Source organism: Leptosomus discolor, chromosome 2 (assembly GCF_034619465.1).
Source record: "Leptosomus discolor isolate bLepDis1 chromosome 2, bLepDis1.hap2, whole genome shotgun sequence".
Lineage (NCBI taxonomy): Eukaryota > Metazoa > Chordata > Aves > Leptosomiformes > Leptosomidae > Leptosomus > Leptosomus discolor.
In genome coordinates this window covers 48,369,750-48,385,120 of record NC_141392.1, presented here as the reverse complement: position 1 = coordinate 48,385,120, position 15,371 = coordinate 48,369,750, and the positions used below count along the sequence as shown (strand labels likewise).

The 15,371-nt window shown below is 46.0% G+C and overlaps 1 protein-coding gene across 1 annotated transcript in view; it reads right to left on the bottom strand.

Annotated features, from left to right (window-relative positions):
- Positions 1–1,563: 1,563 nt before the first annotated feature.
- Positions 1,564–15,371, bottom strand: part of FRMD1 (FERM domain containing 1) — a 31,141-nt gene continuing 17,333 nt past the window's right edge. The window contains exons 4-13 of the mRNA XM_009954062.2: positions 14,599–14,675; positions 12,720–12,906; positions 10,057–10,212; positions 7,669–7,734; positions 7,395–7,463; positions 7,030–7,204; positions 5,025–5,360; positions 4,759–4,887; positions 3,986–4,065; positions 1,564–1,851 (exon numbers count right to left, since the gene is read on the bottom strand). Coding sequence (XP_009952364.1) covers positions 1,564–1,851; positions 3,986–4,065; positions 4,759–4,887; positions 5,025–5,360; positions 7,030–7,204; positions 7,395–7,463; positions 7,669–7,734; positions 10,057–10,212; positions 12,720–12,906; positions 14,599–14,675 — 1,563 coding nt within the window. The remainder of the gene's footprint in view (positions 1,852–3,985; positions 4,066–4,758; positions 4,888–5,024; positions 5,361–7,029; positions 7,205–7,394; positions 7,464–7,668; positions 7,735–10,056; positions 10,213–12,719; positions 12,907–14,598; positions 14,676–15,371) is intronic.

The following is a 15,371-nucleotide window of genomic DNA, read 5'->3' as shown; positions in this document are numbered from 1 at the left end:
ATGCCATTTACCAGAGCCTGCAAGCCCTCTGTCAAAGCAGCAGCGAAAACCCTCCTCATCATGGTCTGGCTTCCTTCCTTTCCAGAATTCGGCTATCTTCAGCTTTTGAATGATCAATACCGCATAAACACACGCTTCCTCAACCAGCAGAATAGAATCAGGCTGCTTCTACAGTTTGTCAAAAAACGACTCCTTCCACCTGCAAGGCTGTCAAAAGCTGGGTACAGGTTACACACGCCTGTAAGTACAAGCTTCCCAAATGCTGGGAATTGATGAGGCGAAGAGGTACTGGGGGGAGACAGGGAAGGAAACCAAACAAACATACGTTTATTTGGATGTAACAAGGTAGCAGGATGCCTTCCACACCAAATGCTTGAATCAAACAGCATAATTATCATTGTTTTCCTAGGGAGAGCCAGCACAGCCAGCTCCACCACTCAAAATCACCAAACAAGTACCCTTGGTTTGGCACACAAACACCCTATGCTTCCACCATTACCAGCCCTGCAGCACCACACATTCATTTGCATGACCTATCCCTGACTAAGTTGGACACAGTCACTCTGTCCTTCCAAAGCGACTTTTTCCAGTCCACACTTGCTTCCTAAGCAGAGGAAAAAAAAACTAAAGGAACAGATTTATTAAAAACAAAGAAAAGAACAACATAAAAGAACGATTCAAAGTAAGGGGTGATCATGCCTGGACAAATACTCCAGTCACACTCCTGTCTTCAAGAGCCAGTCAATTAACGCTCTTAACTTGACTCCTGTACTCTCAGAAGCAGCCAAGTCATTTGCTTTATCCTCTCCCCCATCTCCCCAACGATATAAGCATTTATTTACCAATCTGCATCATGACAGCAGTAGACAGCTGAGAGACAGTTCCACTTGTTGCATTAAAGAATAGAAAGAAGAAAGCACATTGTATTTGGCTGGATGCTTACAACAACAAAAAAAACCCCAACAAAAAATAAAGAAATAAACTCCTGGCAGAGCAGGTCTTGCTCCCAGTAAAGCAGATAGGCAACTTGTGTTCATTACAACAGGAACAGGCTAGACACTTCCATACACAGCCCTCCAAATGTGCTCAGAGTATATCCTGGCCTGACAGCTGTTGGCAGTGTTGCAGCAGCACCAACTCAAGACAACCAAACTATCTGTACACTAGCATTAACATACATGGACCACAAGAGAACGGCAGGAAGATCAACTGACACATACTTTAAATTTCTTTCTGATAAATCTGTTTAGACACAGTTTTTGCTTTCCTAGCTCAGAGTCAGTTTTGGTCCACTGTTTTTTTGGTTTTTATGTTGGTTGTGTCACTGCTAATGGTGCAGGTCACTTCTGTTTTCTGCTCAGACGGACGCCAACGTTAAGTGCTACACTCCACTTGATTTGCCCTGTAGTCAGGTCTGCAGAAGTGATGTCACTTACTGATAACAGAGCTGAATAACAAAGCTGCTCACAAGCTCCTGCAAGAACCAGAGTGACATCACATGTGTTAATGAGGTATATATTTCCATGATGAGCTGTTTCCTGGTATGGAAAAGCTCCAATCTCATTACACCACAAACTCCTCCGGGAGCTGGTCCTCTCCCAGAAGATCCAAGGAGAGGCAATTCATGGATCGCTTCCCGTAAAGCGCAGACTTGGTTTTGCAGTCCGCTGTGGAATAAACGCAGCCATAGATAGACAGCTTATCCTCCAGGCTGCAGCCAAATGTGTAGCTGTGGGACGTGTCTGAAGACAGCGTGGCACTTAGTGGCGGGTGCCGGTGCTTGTAAAGGCGGATGTCATCCAAACTCTGGCTGTGCTGGTCCGTGCAGCTCCTGCTTTTGGGAGATCTGACCTGCCAGTTCAGTAAGACACACACAAATAAAAATGATGAGCTCAGACACAGCCTAAGGATGCTGGCTATGCATGCTACAAGTTTTCCAAAATTGTTCTTCCACTCCTTCAAAACAGCCCCACCAGCCTCCTGAAGGATGGTGGCTTAATGAAGAAGCTGTGAACCATTAAGAAATCACGAGTGCATTTAGCTGCCCTTCCACGTTGAGCCAGATCCTGATCTGTCTGCACTGTGTCCTCAGTGTCCACTACGGTGGACGAAACACTTGACAAGTACTGACACCTGAATGACCTGACACTTCCTGGCAGATCCGTGCAGTCATCCTCAAACGGGCAAAGTGCACATTAACAAACAATTACCCCACCTGCTTGAACACACCAAGTTAGTGAAAGTCTAATGATCTGAAAGAAAGGTTCGGAAGGCAACCAGGCAAACTAATGGGTTACGGTGTCCAAAATTCACTAAGCGCAACAGAGTTTCATCCACAGAACATTGTTCGGCAATGAAGAGAACAGGAGCGACAAACCAGCAGCAATTCCCTGAGGCAGCATCTTGCTACACAAGCTGTACTGACTCAGCCTCTGTGGAGGATCTACTGAGCATTCGAGACATTTCCATCCTCCCCACCTGTTTTTTCTTGCTCTAGCTCTTCATAATCAGCTTTTAATGCTACTATTAAGGCTGATTTCAGGAATATCACTTTTAAAACAAGATACTTCTATTGGCAACACAGAAAGTTTCCTCCCAGTATTCCCTCCCACAGGATGGGAATTAAAAAATCTACCCTGCGGAAACACTGCACTGGCTCAGCTGTGCTCCCAGAAGTGGGCACACACTGTATGGTCTGGTCAAAGCTAGGGAAACCCAGTCCTGCAGCGTGTAGTCAGTGGCCTTGTAAGGAAGGTTTTGGCTTTTTTTTTTTTTTTTTTCCAAAGATGCACCAAATATGTCATGCAGAAGTGGCAGCCAGGTCTTTGCAATTGCTTAGGCAGTTCTGTGTTGATCAGAAACATTCTCATGAAACAGATACCTCCTGATCAATTAATAGCATAAGCATGTGTTGGTAAATGCATTAACATTAAAACACCGCTTTAAGCAAGATCCTCACTCCCTGCCTTGCACTTTTAAGTCATTCCACTCAAATATAGGAATAAGTTCATTAGGATTTGTACTGCACTGTCTTCAGATTAGGAAAAAATAACCAAGATTTCCTTTAAATCTCCTACAGCACTTTACACACTATTTTGCTCATCAGTGAAAATTTCTTATCAGTTTTGACTAGGTCCAGGAAGAAGCATGAAAAGAGAAAAAAAGAAAAAGTCCTAAGAAGTGATTGAAGTCCTTGTTCAGAAAAGTTCAGGGAGTGAAGGGGAAAATGATGAACACATTTTTAAAATTCTTTTAGCAGATAAGGCTAATTTGGATTCAGACACAGAAGAAATGGTGGAGACTTGGTTTTTGGTTGTTTGATGTTTGTTTTTAAAAAACCCACCACAAACAACCAACAATCTACACATTTTATCGCAGTGGGTACAGATATACTTTGAAAAGAAATATTGTTTGGCCTTAAAAAAGACATTTTAATAAGCTTTTTCCAAGCACAAGTTATGACATATTTTACCATACATAGTCACCTTTTCTCTAGGGTCTGATGAAAAGAAAACATTGACAGCAAAGACTTCAGCACACACATAGTATAATCACACAAATGATAGTAATTAGAGTTTGAGCATCTGGTTTTGCTCTGATGTGAGCTTCTTCTGGCTTCAGGAGCAGGAAGATGATCAAGTTTGCAACCCATATCCAAACTGCATGGATGGTCTTTGGCTCTGTATTGCACTGAAAATTTGGAAGTGGTTTATTTTCCATTTCCCATCTGGAAGCCTTAGGCAGATGATAGCTGGCTTGCAAGATTTCCCTGCTGGTCTCTCCAAACCTCTCTATACTATTCTGGACTTAAACGCTGCTCTCATCCTATTCCTGACAGCAGTAGCTGGCCAACAGCTGGTTTTGCTTACCCCATTTGAATCAGTCAGACCCAGACCAATCAAGTTCACCCTATTTACAGCTGCCTCCACAACACTAAACCTTGGTTCAATGCCCACACAGACCCTCCTGACAAGCACCCCCTTACCTGGTGAAGGGATTCCACACTTTGGCCTCTCATTTTTATGAGCGTGACTTGCACCACAGACAGCGATTCCTGATTTATAGCTGCAAAGAAGGAGGAAGCGAAAAGCATTGCAGGTTTGAGGTTTTGTGGGCTGCGGAAAAGGGAAGTTGTTCTCACAGGCCACATTCAAGCAGAGATATCCTATAAATATAAATATACATCAGCAGGCACCCTGGGAGTTTTACTTACAAGTACTCCTTTTTGCCCCTAAGGATCAGTGTTTAAAGACTCTCAAGAAAACAGCTTCTCACCGATTTGTCCCATATTCACCCATCTTGCTTTCCTATAAAGGCTGTATGCCTTAAGGCCAGACAGCTCCTGTTGTCTAGCATTCCTTGTATCACAAGCAACAAAACTTTACCCATTAATTCCTGCAACTAGCCCATTAATCTGTGGTTGAGCCCCTTGGCTGTTTTGTGGTATACAAGATTTTAAAACAAATTCTTTCACTACAGAAGGTTTATTTCAGGTATCTTTTTGTCATTAACCAAGTATAAACTTGGCAAATTTGGAGAAGGGAGACCTTGAGGAGCACAGAGGAGAGCAGCACTGTACAATCTAGGGTGCTGGCCTTTAACCTTCAGATGAGCTGACTTCAAATCGTGCCTTAGTATGACAGTAACTAGCACTGGCGTTTTTTTTTGAAGAAGTTACAGCATTTTCAGATGCCTCAGATTATGCCTGTTGCTAAAGCCTAAAGAAAAGCACTGAGCAGTATCAGAAAGCCATCTCACCTTGGCAGCTAGCAGCATCTAGAGGAAGAGATTCAACAGATTCTCCCACAGTGGCCTCCTCTAACTGGTCTCCCTCTAAAGGCTCATCTACAGGCACCTCCTCTGGCTCATCTACTGCCAGCTCAAGCTCTAGGAGGAAGAGAGAGGCAGAAGGGTTAGCATTACACTTCTGCTCCAAGCTGCTTCATGTTCTCTTACTCCCCATTCTCCTGCAGGGGAAGGCAAGAACGGGCTTACAAGTTGCTCTGCTTCTCCGAATTCTTTACCATCATCCTGAGAGTCATCTTCAGCCCGCCCTTTGCTGCCGCTGTCAATGCCAGAGCTACCGTAGCTGATGGTCGAGCTGCAGGATTTCTCTTTCCTATGCACCCGGTCAATGCTGAAGGGCTCATCCACCGACATTTCCACCGATACCCGGTGCCTGGAGTCAGCCTCGATGCCCGATGTGTGAGAGCTGCCATGACTCCCCGTGGACTGGCGCGAGAGCCGGTTATCCCTCCGGCTGCCCCCGCTACTCCCGCTGCCGCGTGAGTTCTTGTCGCACGGGTCCAGGTCCATGTCTAACGTGTCGCTGATGTAGGACTCCCGGTAGCGCTTCTTCTCTGAGGAAGACAGACGAAAGAAACCAGTGGGAACATTAAGCAAGACCAAAGGAAGGGTAGCAAAAATAATCAGTGAGTTCCAGGACTGGCACAATCCAACAATTAAGAAACAACTGCTGCAGCTACTGAACAAACGCAGGCACAGTTTTGTATTTTGTTTGCTCAACAGATACTAGGATGCCCAGATGGTCATAAAAGAATTAGTCAGTCACACTTGCAGTAAGCCCAGCATCTTCTGAACTGGAATACGCAGGTAGAGGCAGTTATGACACAGAAAACAGTAGCTTCCAGAATGAAGTAAAAAAAAAAAAGAGAAAAAAGAGGTAATTACTTAGCTAACCTAAGCTCTCAGTCTTTAAAAAGAGTGCATTGAAAAGGATCCCCATGGCTGGCATTTATTAATGACTTATTATTTCTCCCATGGCTTGAACCTGTTACCTAAAGAGAATTGTGCTGAGAGGGTGGTCAAGAAATCCACGAGACACTAGTAGACATAAAACAACCTCGGGCCTTTTGCCCACACACACTTGATTAATGAACCTTTCTACAGGTGACTGGCACATGCCACTGCTTGCACCTGCACAGCTCAAGTCCACTTCTATAACCTCACTGAAGGGAAAGACAGAAATAACGAAGCTAGAGGAGACAAGGGCTGCCTTGCCTGGTGCACCGATTCCACACAATCAGTGATCGCCGCTTCAGAGGTGGATGTAAGTTCAGAGTTAGTCAAGATGGGCAACAACCAGAAACTTGTTTCTTCCTGACTTCTCCCTGGAAGGAGTCAGTCTGTCTCCTCAGACAAGAGGCTGGCTGACTTCTACTGACCTCGAAGGCTTACAAACCCCAGACAAGACAGGAAGCATGAATCGAGAATGGAAGGAACAGCAGTCAGGAAAGAAGTAGGGGGAAAAAGCATTCAGGAGAGGACTAGAGCAAAGGGGGCATAATCCTCTGAAAGAAGACCTATGCAATGCATTAAAAACAGTCACTGGGGAGAGGTAGGATGAGAAGTTATAGGAGACCCAGCTTGCAGAGCTGGAAAATGGAAGGGGGCAAACTGAGAGGTGATGACATGACTGAAGATTACCTGGAAGGATACCAGGGACTGTCAGAGTTCAAATCACTCTTCCAACAGAGAGGGGACCCCATCAGAAGAGACAGATTTGGGGAGTCCTGATCCGCTCTTAGGCTGTTTCTGGCACCTGCAACTCCTAGCTCTTAAGTGTCAGACACTATGGACTAAATTGTGTGCAGTGTTTAGCAAAGGGCACTACAAAAAATTAAGACACAGGCTCACAACTTGTACTGCTGCTCAAACACAAGAAGATCTTATACCAACAGAAAGCTTTTTATTCAAATTACTTCCGCTCAGAAGCATGTGTCAAATGTGCACAAATTGGCAGCGCAGAGGATCTCCTCTTACTTAAAGGGAGATATTCCCCCTTTACTGCTCTCACATACACACTTTCTGATCAGTCTAACATGTGGGAGCCATAAACACTTCCTAGTAACGGACTTGAAACACAGCTAACACCTCTATTTCTCTCACTGGCTTCCTGATAAGGCAGAAACACCATTAATTAGAGAGCAGCCACTATGAAGCAACAGCAGAGCCTAAAAAGCTGTACTCTTCTCCTCTACCAAAGTCACCTGCTCTTCTGTCACGTACCTTCAGCCTCCTCCAGTTTTCGGATTTGCTTCAACACTGGCTGGATATTCAGAAAGAGCCGGTGGCTGTTACTGAGGAGCTGCAGCAAGTGCCGTGACCTGAAGGGGCAACCTGTGTAGTAAACCAGTTTCCGAGCTGAGGGCAAACCATCTGGCTGGATCTCAAATTTTTTCCCCTGCATAAAGAGGAGAGATGCCAGTGAAATGAGCAAGACCACGTTTTCAGCCACACAGGTACCAGAGATAGCTGAGGTCTCATGCACATGAGCGACAGGACTTGACGCGGCAGTGCGGGCAGGCCAACAGCTTTGCCAGCTCCCAGGTTGGCAGCCCACTGCCAGATGGTCTCTGTTCCCTCACACTCACCAGAAACGCCAGCTTCCCGATGTGCGACCAGGGAAAGTCGTAGAGGAGCTGGCGAACGTGATTCACCTCCTGCAACACATCAAACTCGAGTGACACGGGGACTGGCAGGTACAGGGTGGAGTCAGCGATGTGCAAAGAATTTGCAAACAACCAAGAATTCAAGATATGCAGAGCCTGGCGCTTGCAGGGGAGGCAGAGGAGCTGGGTGGGGGGAGGACAGGGGAGCTGGGCAGAGTTAATGCTATACCAGAAGGCTTTCACGGCAGTCTGTTACCTGATAGATGTGCATTCCTCTCAGGGTCAGGCCCAGGATAACTGTCGGTCGATCCTCCTTCTTATCCTAAAAGAACAGAAGAGCCCAGAGTCAAAGGTTAATCTGCAAAGACCACGCTCTTGTTCTGGCACCTACTGCAGGAGAGGTAGCAGGAGTCCTCATCAGGCAGATGCCATCAGCTCATTTGTTTTTTATTGTGTTTGTAAAGTGCACCTTGCCTTGTTGACCCCTGAAATATCTACACCTAAAATCCCCTCATGCTGGGTGACTCAAGCATTTCACCAGCAAACGCCCTAGCTGACCTAGACAGGGAATCGTGTAGCTTTAGTGATTTGAGGGCATGGAAAATTACTGCTCTCAGAGGTACTTTGTAACCTCTCATACTGCCACAAGCTGTCTCTGCTGTCCCCATGAACATGCACCACTCCTGCTCTCCAGGTGACAGAGAGCCCGAAACAGAAGGGATGTCTTCTCCTTGCCACAGCACTTCTGTTCCCATCTGGGGACTTGCTGGACCTTAGGTGTCCCTTGGCCGGGAGGGAGATAATCAATGCCCAGAGTTACAGGGACTTTCCTCCTAACCTTTTGATCTCAATTTTGGGAGCAGGTGGTTTTAAATGTTCGTGGCTGGGCTGGAATACTGCCTTGCTTTTCCTCATGCTGTATCTTGATATGACATACTCTTGTCTCCAATGACATTCCTTTGCTTGAAGACCAAAAATATAATAAAATAGTTCTTTCATTCTCTCCTGGCATGGCAGTTAGGGAGGGGAAGACATAATTTTCTTGCTAGGAGCAGCAGAAGGAAGAAAAATTTGGGGTAAAAATTTATGGGCTCACAGAGCTCAAACTTTACATCAAAACTTTCTCCCTTGATCTCGCTTGTCAAGATGCAAGACTCATGCCATCACATTACCTCACCCTTTGCTCCTGGCACCATTCATGTCTCCAGTTTAAAGTCACTAAGAAATGCTTTCTGCCTCCTAAGGCCAAAAAGCTTCATAAATCAATATTGGTTTGGAGGGGATACGGGGCTCAGTGCTGTGTTTTCTTTCTGAGTTCCCAACCTCAGCAGCAACCACGAGGAGGGTGTAAGACAAAAGTGACTGCTTTTGAAATCTCAGGGCAGCCAGGGCACTGACACCTTCACCTGGCACCCGTGTGCTCGATTGGGAGTTTTGTGACCCAGATGTCACCTAGGAGGAGGATGTCTCATCATGAGATAAGACAACAGCATTACACAGCAGGAAGAGCAGCACATTGTGGATAAAACAACACATGACGGGGTTAGCAATGCACAAAGTGTAAGTTCAAGTCAGACAGGAATTTGGATATTAGGACAGGAATTTGGATATTAAGAGCAACCAATTCCACAGCCCTAGTGCTTTTAGATATAAATTGTATCATGTCCTGACAGCTGGATTTCTTACGGCATTCAAGTGTAACCAGCTCTCTTATGACTGCATCATTATCAGCATTAGAACCAAAACAGAGAGGACAGAGGAGAGGCAAGGGGAGCATCTACGGTTTGTGAGGAATTTAAACTAAGCCTGGACTACAGACCAAATTGGAATGTATTTCCTCCAGAAAATGCATGTTTCTCCAGTAACGAGAACTGCTAGATCTGGTCAAAGGACATGGATACCTCCCAGACGTAATTCCCTCTGAGCACAACCAACCAAGACATTTAATTACAAGTCTGACAAAGTGGAGTATCTCCGTTTGGAAAAAAAAAAGTCCAAGCCATTTGTAATTGCATGAGCAGGTTTCACTCACTGAAGTGGAACACAAAACTTCTCTTCAGTCCAGTTTCTAGACCTAAACTCTCTTAGCACGTGAAAATGAAGTGCATTCTGTTTAAGCAGGCTTGGGTAAGGAGTCCAAGACTCAGGGACAAGCAACAATCCAGGAATCCAAAAAAATGACATACAGCTAAAAAACCACCAACCATTCTGATAGGATTGGAGGGTGAGGGGGGTAAGAGAGTCAGGATGACTCTGTGTCACCTTCAGTTATTACATTGCACTTGTGTGAAAGCTGGCTGACCTTTTGTCACTATTTCAATGGACTGCAACAAAAACAAACAAACAAAAAAGGCTTCTCTGATTTCCCTGGTGCAGGTCTACTGACAGGCAGGGACAAAAATTAAGTTTTTCCATTCCTGTGGTCAGTTTCTTGGCCAAGAACAAAACTAGATTCCAGCTATACCTGTATATTAGCAACAGATTTGTTTGTGGTGACAGGCTTCATTGGCTGAACATTTTAGGCTTGTTTGGCCTCTCTGAATCAGAGGCAACCATCCCGCCGATAAACAGAAAGTGAAAAACGCAATGGTGCACCCAGTTAACGATGGCAGAGAAGTTCAAAATAAGAAGCTCTTTGTTTAACCTTCTGCAGCCTGTAGAAGTGGACGGGCACATCTTCCAGCAGGCAGGACTCCTTAATGAACTTCAGCACTGCTTCCTTAGCGCTCAACCCTTGCTGTTCTCGGTGCATCTCTGGGGCATGTTTCAAGATATAGTCGCTCCCCCTCTTCGCAATTATCTAAACCACAAAGAAAACAAACAGGTCAGCAGCTCTTCAGCGATCCCCATGGGAGGCAGCTGTGATCAACAGCAGAGCAGAGACTGGAGCTGGAGGAGGTTCATATGGTCCCTCAAGATGTTACTCCACATTCACCTCTACCTCCCTGGAGGATAAGCATTTAAAGCAGCCCAGATGGTATCAATGTCTCCAAACAGAACCTAGATGGCAAAATCATAAGAGAGTAAGACTACAGAGGTTGTGTCAGCTCTTTTCATTTTTAAGTACTGGAATTAGTTTTCCTAACTCTTGGCATCCATAAATGCTTATGGGCAGATAACAAATACTGCTCTGCATGCCAACACAATCAACAGCAACATCTCCAGACACTGCAGAAATGCTAGGTGGTCCTTTTAAGACCAGAAACTACACATTAGGCTTATTTAGCATTTCCAACCTCAAAGAGGTGGATAACACTATCTCAAGGTATTTTTTTATGTCGGGAGTGGTTGGCAGGCACGTGGCTTTGCTAAGCAGTAGAGAAACCCACGCTGGGCCATCTGCTCTTGTCCACATGCCCTCTCTGTATAAGGCTACAGGGCAGCCCAGCCCCGCCTGTGCCAGACTGGCCTCTTCCAGGCTGGAGCAGCAGTGGCAGGTAAGAGGGGTGTTGGCTGACTTCACTTCACAAAATCCCCCACTGTTGGGGGCATTTAAAACTAGATCCCACCAGGTACCCAAGAACATCCTGCCAGGAACGGCCTGCCCTGTCTCAAAAAAGCCAGACCCCATCACCACCCAGTTCCCACTTCCATTTTATATTAAGCCCCTTGTTTATTCTGTTTGGTAACACCTCTGCCCTCCTCTGCTTGCCCTCCCACGAGGAAGGCTGGGCTTGGTGGGGGACAACACCGATGCCATCAGCTGTGCAACGTCAGCAGAAAGAAGATGCGCCAGCTCCACAGTTCAAAGCTGGGTGGATCACCCCAGGGCAGCACCACCTCTCCTCACTAGTACAAGGCTTGGGGCAGCCCTTGGCCAAATGATCTCAAGCATGTGTTGGAGGAAGAGATCGTGTTGGAGAAGGAGATCGCTCAGTATCTCCCCACGGGAGCCCGGGGGCAGGGAGAGAAGCGTCCCCATGCCTGCCAGATTTTGCTCTTTATAATGATGTAATAAATCATCCACATACTTGCTTGGGGTTGTGGCTCAGTGCAGTTGAGCCAAGCTTTGCCTTGGCCTTTGCAATGTTTGCCAGATGAGCAACAGTCTGTGATAAGACTTTTAACTGCCCCAGAAATGGCACGCATGAGATGCACGTTTTCCAGCCCTTTGTTAGTTACCTCCTGCCAGGCGCCCCATAGCAAAGAATGGCATGGGCTGAAGGCCCGTTGTCTGGGAGAAAGGTGCACTTCTGCACAGCCAGGCCGGCAAGCTGGGACTTGTGCACAAAGAAGACTCAACCAGCCTTGCCTCCCCAGCACAACCCCTGTCACTGCTCTGAATCTTCTCCCCAGAGCAGGAGACAATGACACTTTTCAGGGGAGACAACTTGCCTACAGATAAGCAGCCAACTACCAGAGGCATGTGGGCTTTTTGACAGCTATCCGAAGGCACCAGCTGGGCTAAAATCTGCTGTCACAGCAGAGAAGGTGGCTCCACAACTGAATCAGGTTGCAGAGGAGGGTCTGTCCAGATCCTAGGGAACATCCTGCTCCAGCAGACATCAGACACTACAGTGATGTTCTGTAGCAAAGCTACCTTCCCTTTCTATTTTTATGGACACTAAATTGTTTATCAGCAGTTTTCTTGACATATCACTACAAGTGGTGAACTCTCTGCAGGTAACCAGCTCTGGCAGAGTCTTAGCTAATTTGCCTTCATTTGACAACTAAACCAACTCTTGGCTTTCTAAGTGGTTTCTAAGTCTTGAAGGGCACAAGCCCATGTGCACATGCTTATAAACAAACAGGCAAACCCATTTCCAGGCCCTTCGCTTTTCTCTTAGTGCAGTTGAGCCAGAGATTAATGACAAAGCAAGCACCAGAGGCACTGCACGGCAGCACTACCCCTTCGGGTTTGGGTCTATCCATCCCAGAGGTAAGCATTACAGAGATAGGAACAAAGGGCAATGGACTTGGCTTCGTGGCTCTGAGGTTTTCTGTAGAGCTTAGGCTGTGCAGATCTTGCTGATGTGTCACTGCAAACTCACAACCCTTCAAGTCATAGAAGAATTAAACAAAGGCAGCCGCACTGCCAGACTTATTCAGTTGACAAACACATTTCCTCACCAAGGAAGGGTACACACCACCCACCTCACCAATGAGTGAGCCCAGGAGGAACAAGCACCTACATCCACTGGAAAGAGAGAAGATATCTCCTGAGGGAAATTCAGGGTGACACTCTACCACTCTGCCTGATCATTGCAGTGGGAGCTGGGGAAGTTGCATGGCTACAGTTCAGTACCACCTTGACATAGCTCCTGCTGCGCGCGCAATCTGTTGACAGAAGATTCCCCCGAAACTTACCCATTGTGGGAAATAAGCCTGAGGTTCAAAATATTTGCCAGTATGGACCTTCTCTCTGTAGTTGCCCAAGTCTGCCTGTAAGCTGTAGGCAGCCAGCAAGAAATAGATTTCTTCTTTGTGGTTGCACCGAGACATAAGTACTTGCTCTTTGAGATGGCAGTAGTAGAGCTGCCGTGCCACCTTATCGCTGTAAGACACAAATGCAAATTTACTTGAAGAAGAAAAGAAAGTTCAGGCTCAGATAAGGCTTCTCAAACATATCTTCCTTCTGAGAGGAGGGATTAAACTTTGACATCTCTGATGCGTGCCAATGCCACCCCGATACAGCTCTGCGTGTGCAGGGAACACCAGGCCAAGATCAAGGTCTTCTCCCACCAAGTGTTGTACAAACACCAGAAATGGTAGCTTCTATCTTGAGCAGCAAGAGATCTAAGAAGTTAGGGCAGAAGGCAGATGAAAGAAAAATCATGTCACACCTGTTCAGGAGACTGACTACATCAAGCACTTCTGTTTCTCTGGAAAGCCTGTAGCAGCCAGGAGAGACAACTCCCTTGAATCCCAGTCCTGTTTCTTGCACACCTGTCCTCCTTTCCCCTCTAAACCTGGCACTGCTTTTTCATTTCACCCTGCCTTAGGCCCAAGGTACTTTTCAACAGCTAATTCCCTGCAAGGTAGATCAAAAGACATGGGAGCCTTGGGCTTGTTTTTGTCTTCTTCCTCAAGCGGCTAAACAAGGATAGTCTGATAAGGCATAACTACTGCGTAGCATTGATAACCCAACCCCCCCCAACCCCCCCCCCCAGCTGTAAGAGCTCATGGGAAACAGGCTGCTGACACGTACATGTAGATGAGGTGCTGGACACTACAGTCTGCTTTAAAAGTTTGTGTGTGTATAGCTTGAAAGGGCCACGTAACTACCTCTGCATGGCTCCACAAACCTCACCAATTAAATCACTAGTGCAAGAGAAAGTCGCTTGTGACGCTAAAGGATATGTACATCGGGGGTGGTAGAATGATATGCAATCTCCCTTTGTACCTAAAAGCAAAACTAAATAAAAAACACTTAACAGCCAAACAGACTTCAGAAGAAAGACTCCCCTGTATTCAAAATGAAAGACTACAGAGAGAGAGAAAAAACAAAAAGCCACCAAGCTTTGTTCAAGACGAGAGCAAATGCCAAAAATTTGGTAAAGATTTTAATCCACCCAAATGATCCCAGCTCTTGGCTTGCCCCAGGGTCACAGCCATGCCAGAAGTGCTGATGCAAATGAACTCTGTCAGTTGTTCATTTTTAACTACTTCATCCTTTGTTCTGTATTGTGGGTGAGGGTGGTGGTGTTTTGAGTGCAGCCAATATTCCATGTGAATGGACTACAAATGGAAAACTCTCTAACTTATGAAGTAATTTGTTTTGTCCATTTACAAAAGTCCATTTTCAGGAGTAGACTTCACAGAGCACTGCTCAGATACAAAAACCGGGTCCAAAATTATCATCATGTGCTCTGGAGTATAAAAAGCTATTTTTGGTATATTCATCTGATGCTTTTCATACAACCAAAAGATGCAAGCAAAAGACTGTTAATTGTATTTTGATACTGTTGTCATTTAACCTGCTCGCTAAACACAGATGGAAAAGTAGTCACAGTTTTCCTAGGGAAAAGGAACATGATTCAGGGGGAAAACATTCATGGCTGGGTGAGGATGTCTGTGAAGGTCTTCAAGGAAAAAAAAAAAAAAAAGGGAAAAAAAATCAAACGGATTTTTTAAGCTTATTTTTGTGAGCTCACAGAGACGAGCTTAAAGAAACATTATTTTTCTTGCCATTTAAGAACACAGCGAATAATTTAAAACACAGCAACTGCTACAGAAGGGAACTTACCTTATTACTCTTCCATTTTCTACATAGTATTGTACTCTAAAGAACGCAACGAAAGGAGGGCTGAATTTCTCTGTTCCCTAGAGAAGAGACAGAAGGCACGTTAAATAACACTTAGCATCCAAAATTCCTGTTAGCCCATCTGGTAATGTTCTCTTCTCCCAAGCTTGCTCCCCATTCTTCTTTTCATTTTGTACCCTTAGATCTGGGCAAGTTTTGGGGGGATCTGACTGTCTTGGAGGCTCACAACAATGAGGCGTTATAAAGCATTTGGACAGGCTGAATGGCAAAACATCCTAGGGAGGGCAGAAGGTTTTGGATCGGGGCGGGGGGGGGATAAGCAGGTACAAGAGAGTCCCAGCGTAGCCTGGGGATGCCCAGCCTGGCCCAGAGTTACCTAGCTCAGCATCTGGCAGTGCCGCAGATGCATCAGAGCTGAACGCAGCAGGTTTAACACAGCCTCCCTCCAAGCTGCAGGCGAGGCAGCAGGGCAGCGTGCCACGCTGGCATGGCTGCGGCATTTCCAGGGCACACCTAGGAGTAACCAGCTACCTCTGCGCCGCACCACATCACTCAGTGGGGACACGAGCGCTGCTGTGTTCAGCATTTACTGCCCCAGGGTGAGGTGCACCAGCCTGATATTAACTCCTCGCCTTTTGTTTGGCAGGGCTAATTGTTTATTCACCTTCCTGCAGCCACAGACCAAAAGGAGACACTGATGTCTACTTCACGCTGAAGATGTCTGCTAGAAGAAAACCAGCAAGAGTTCTGGTGTT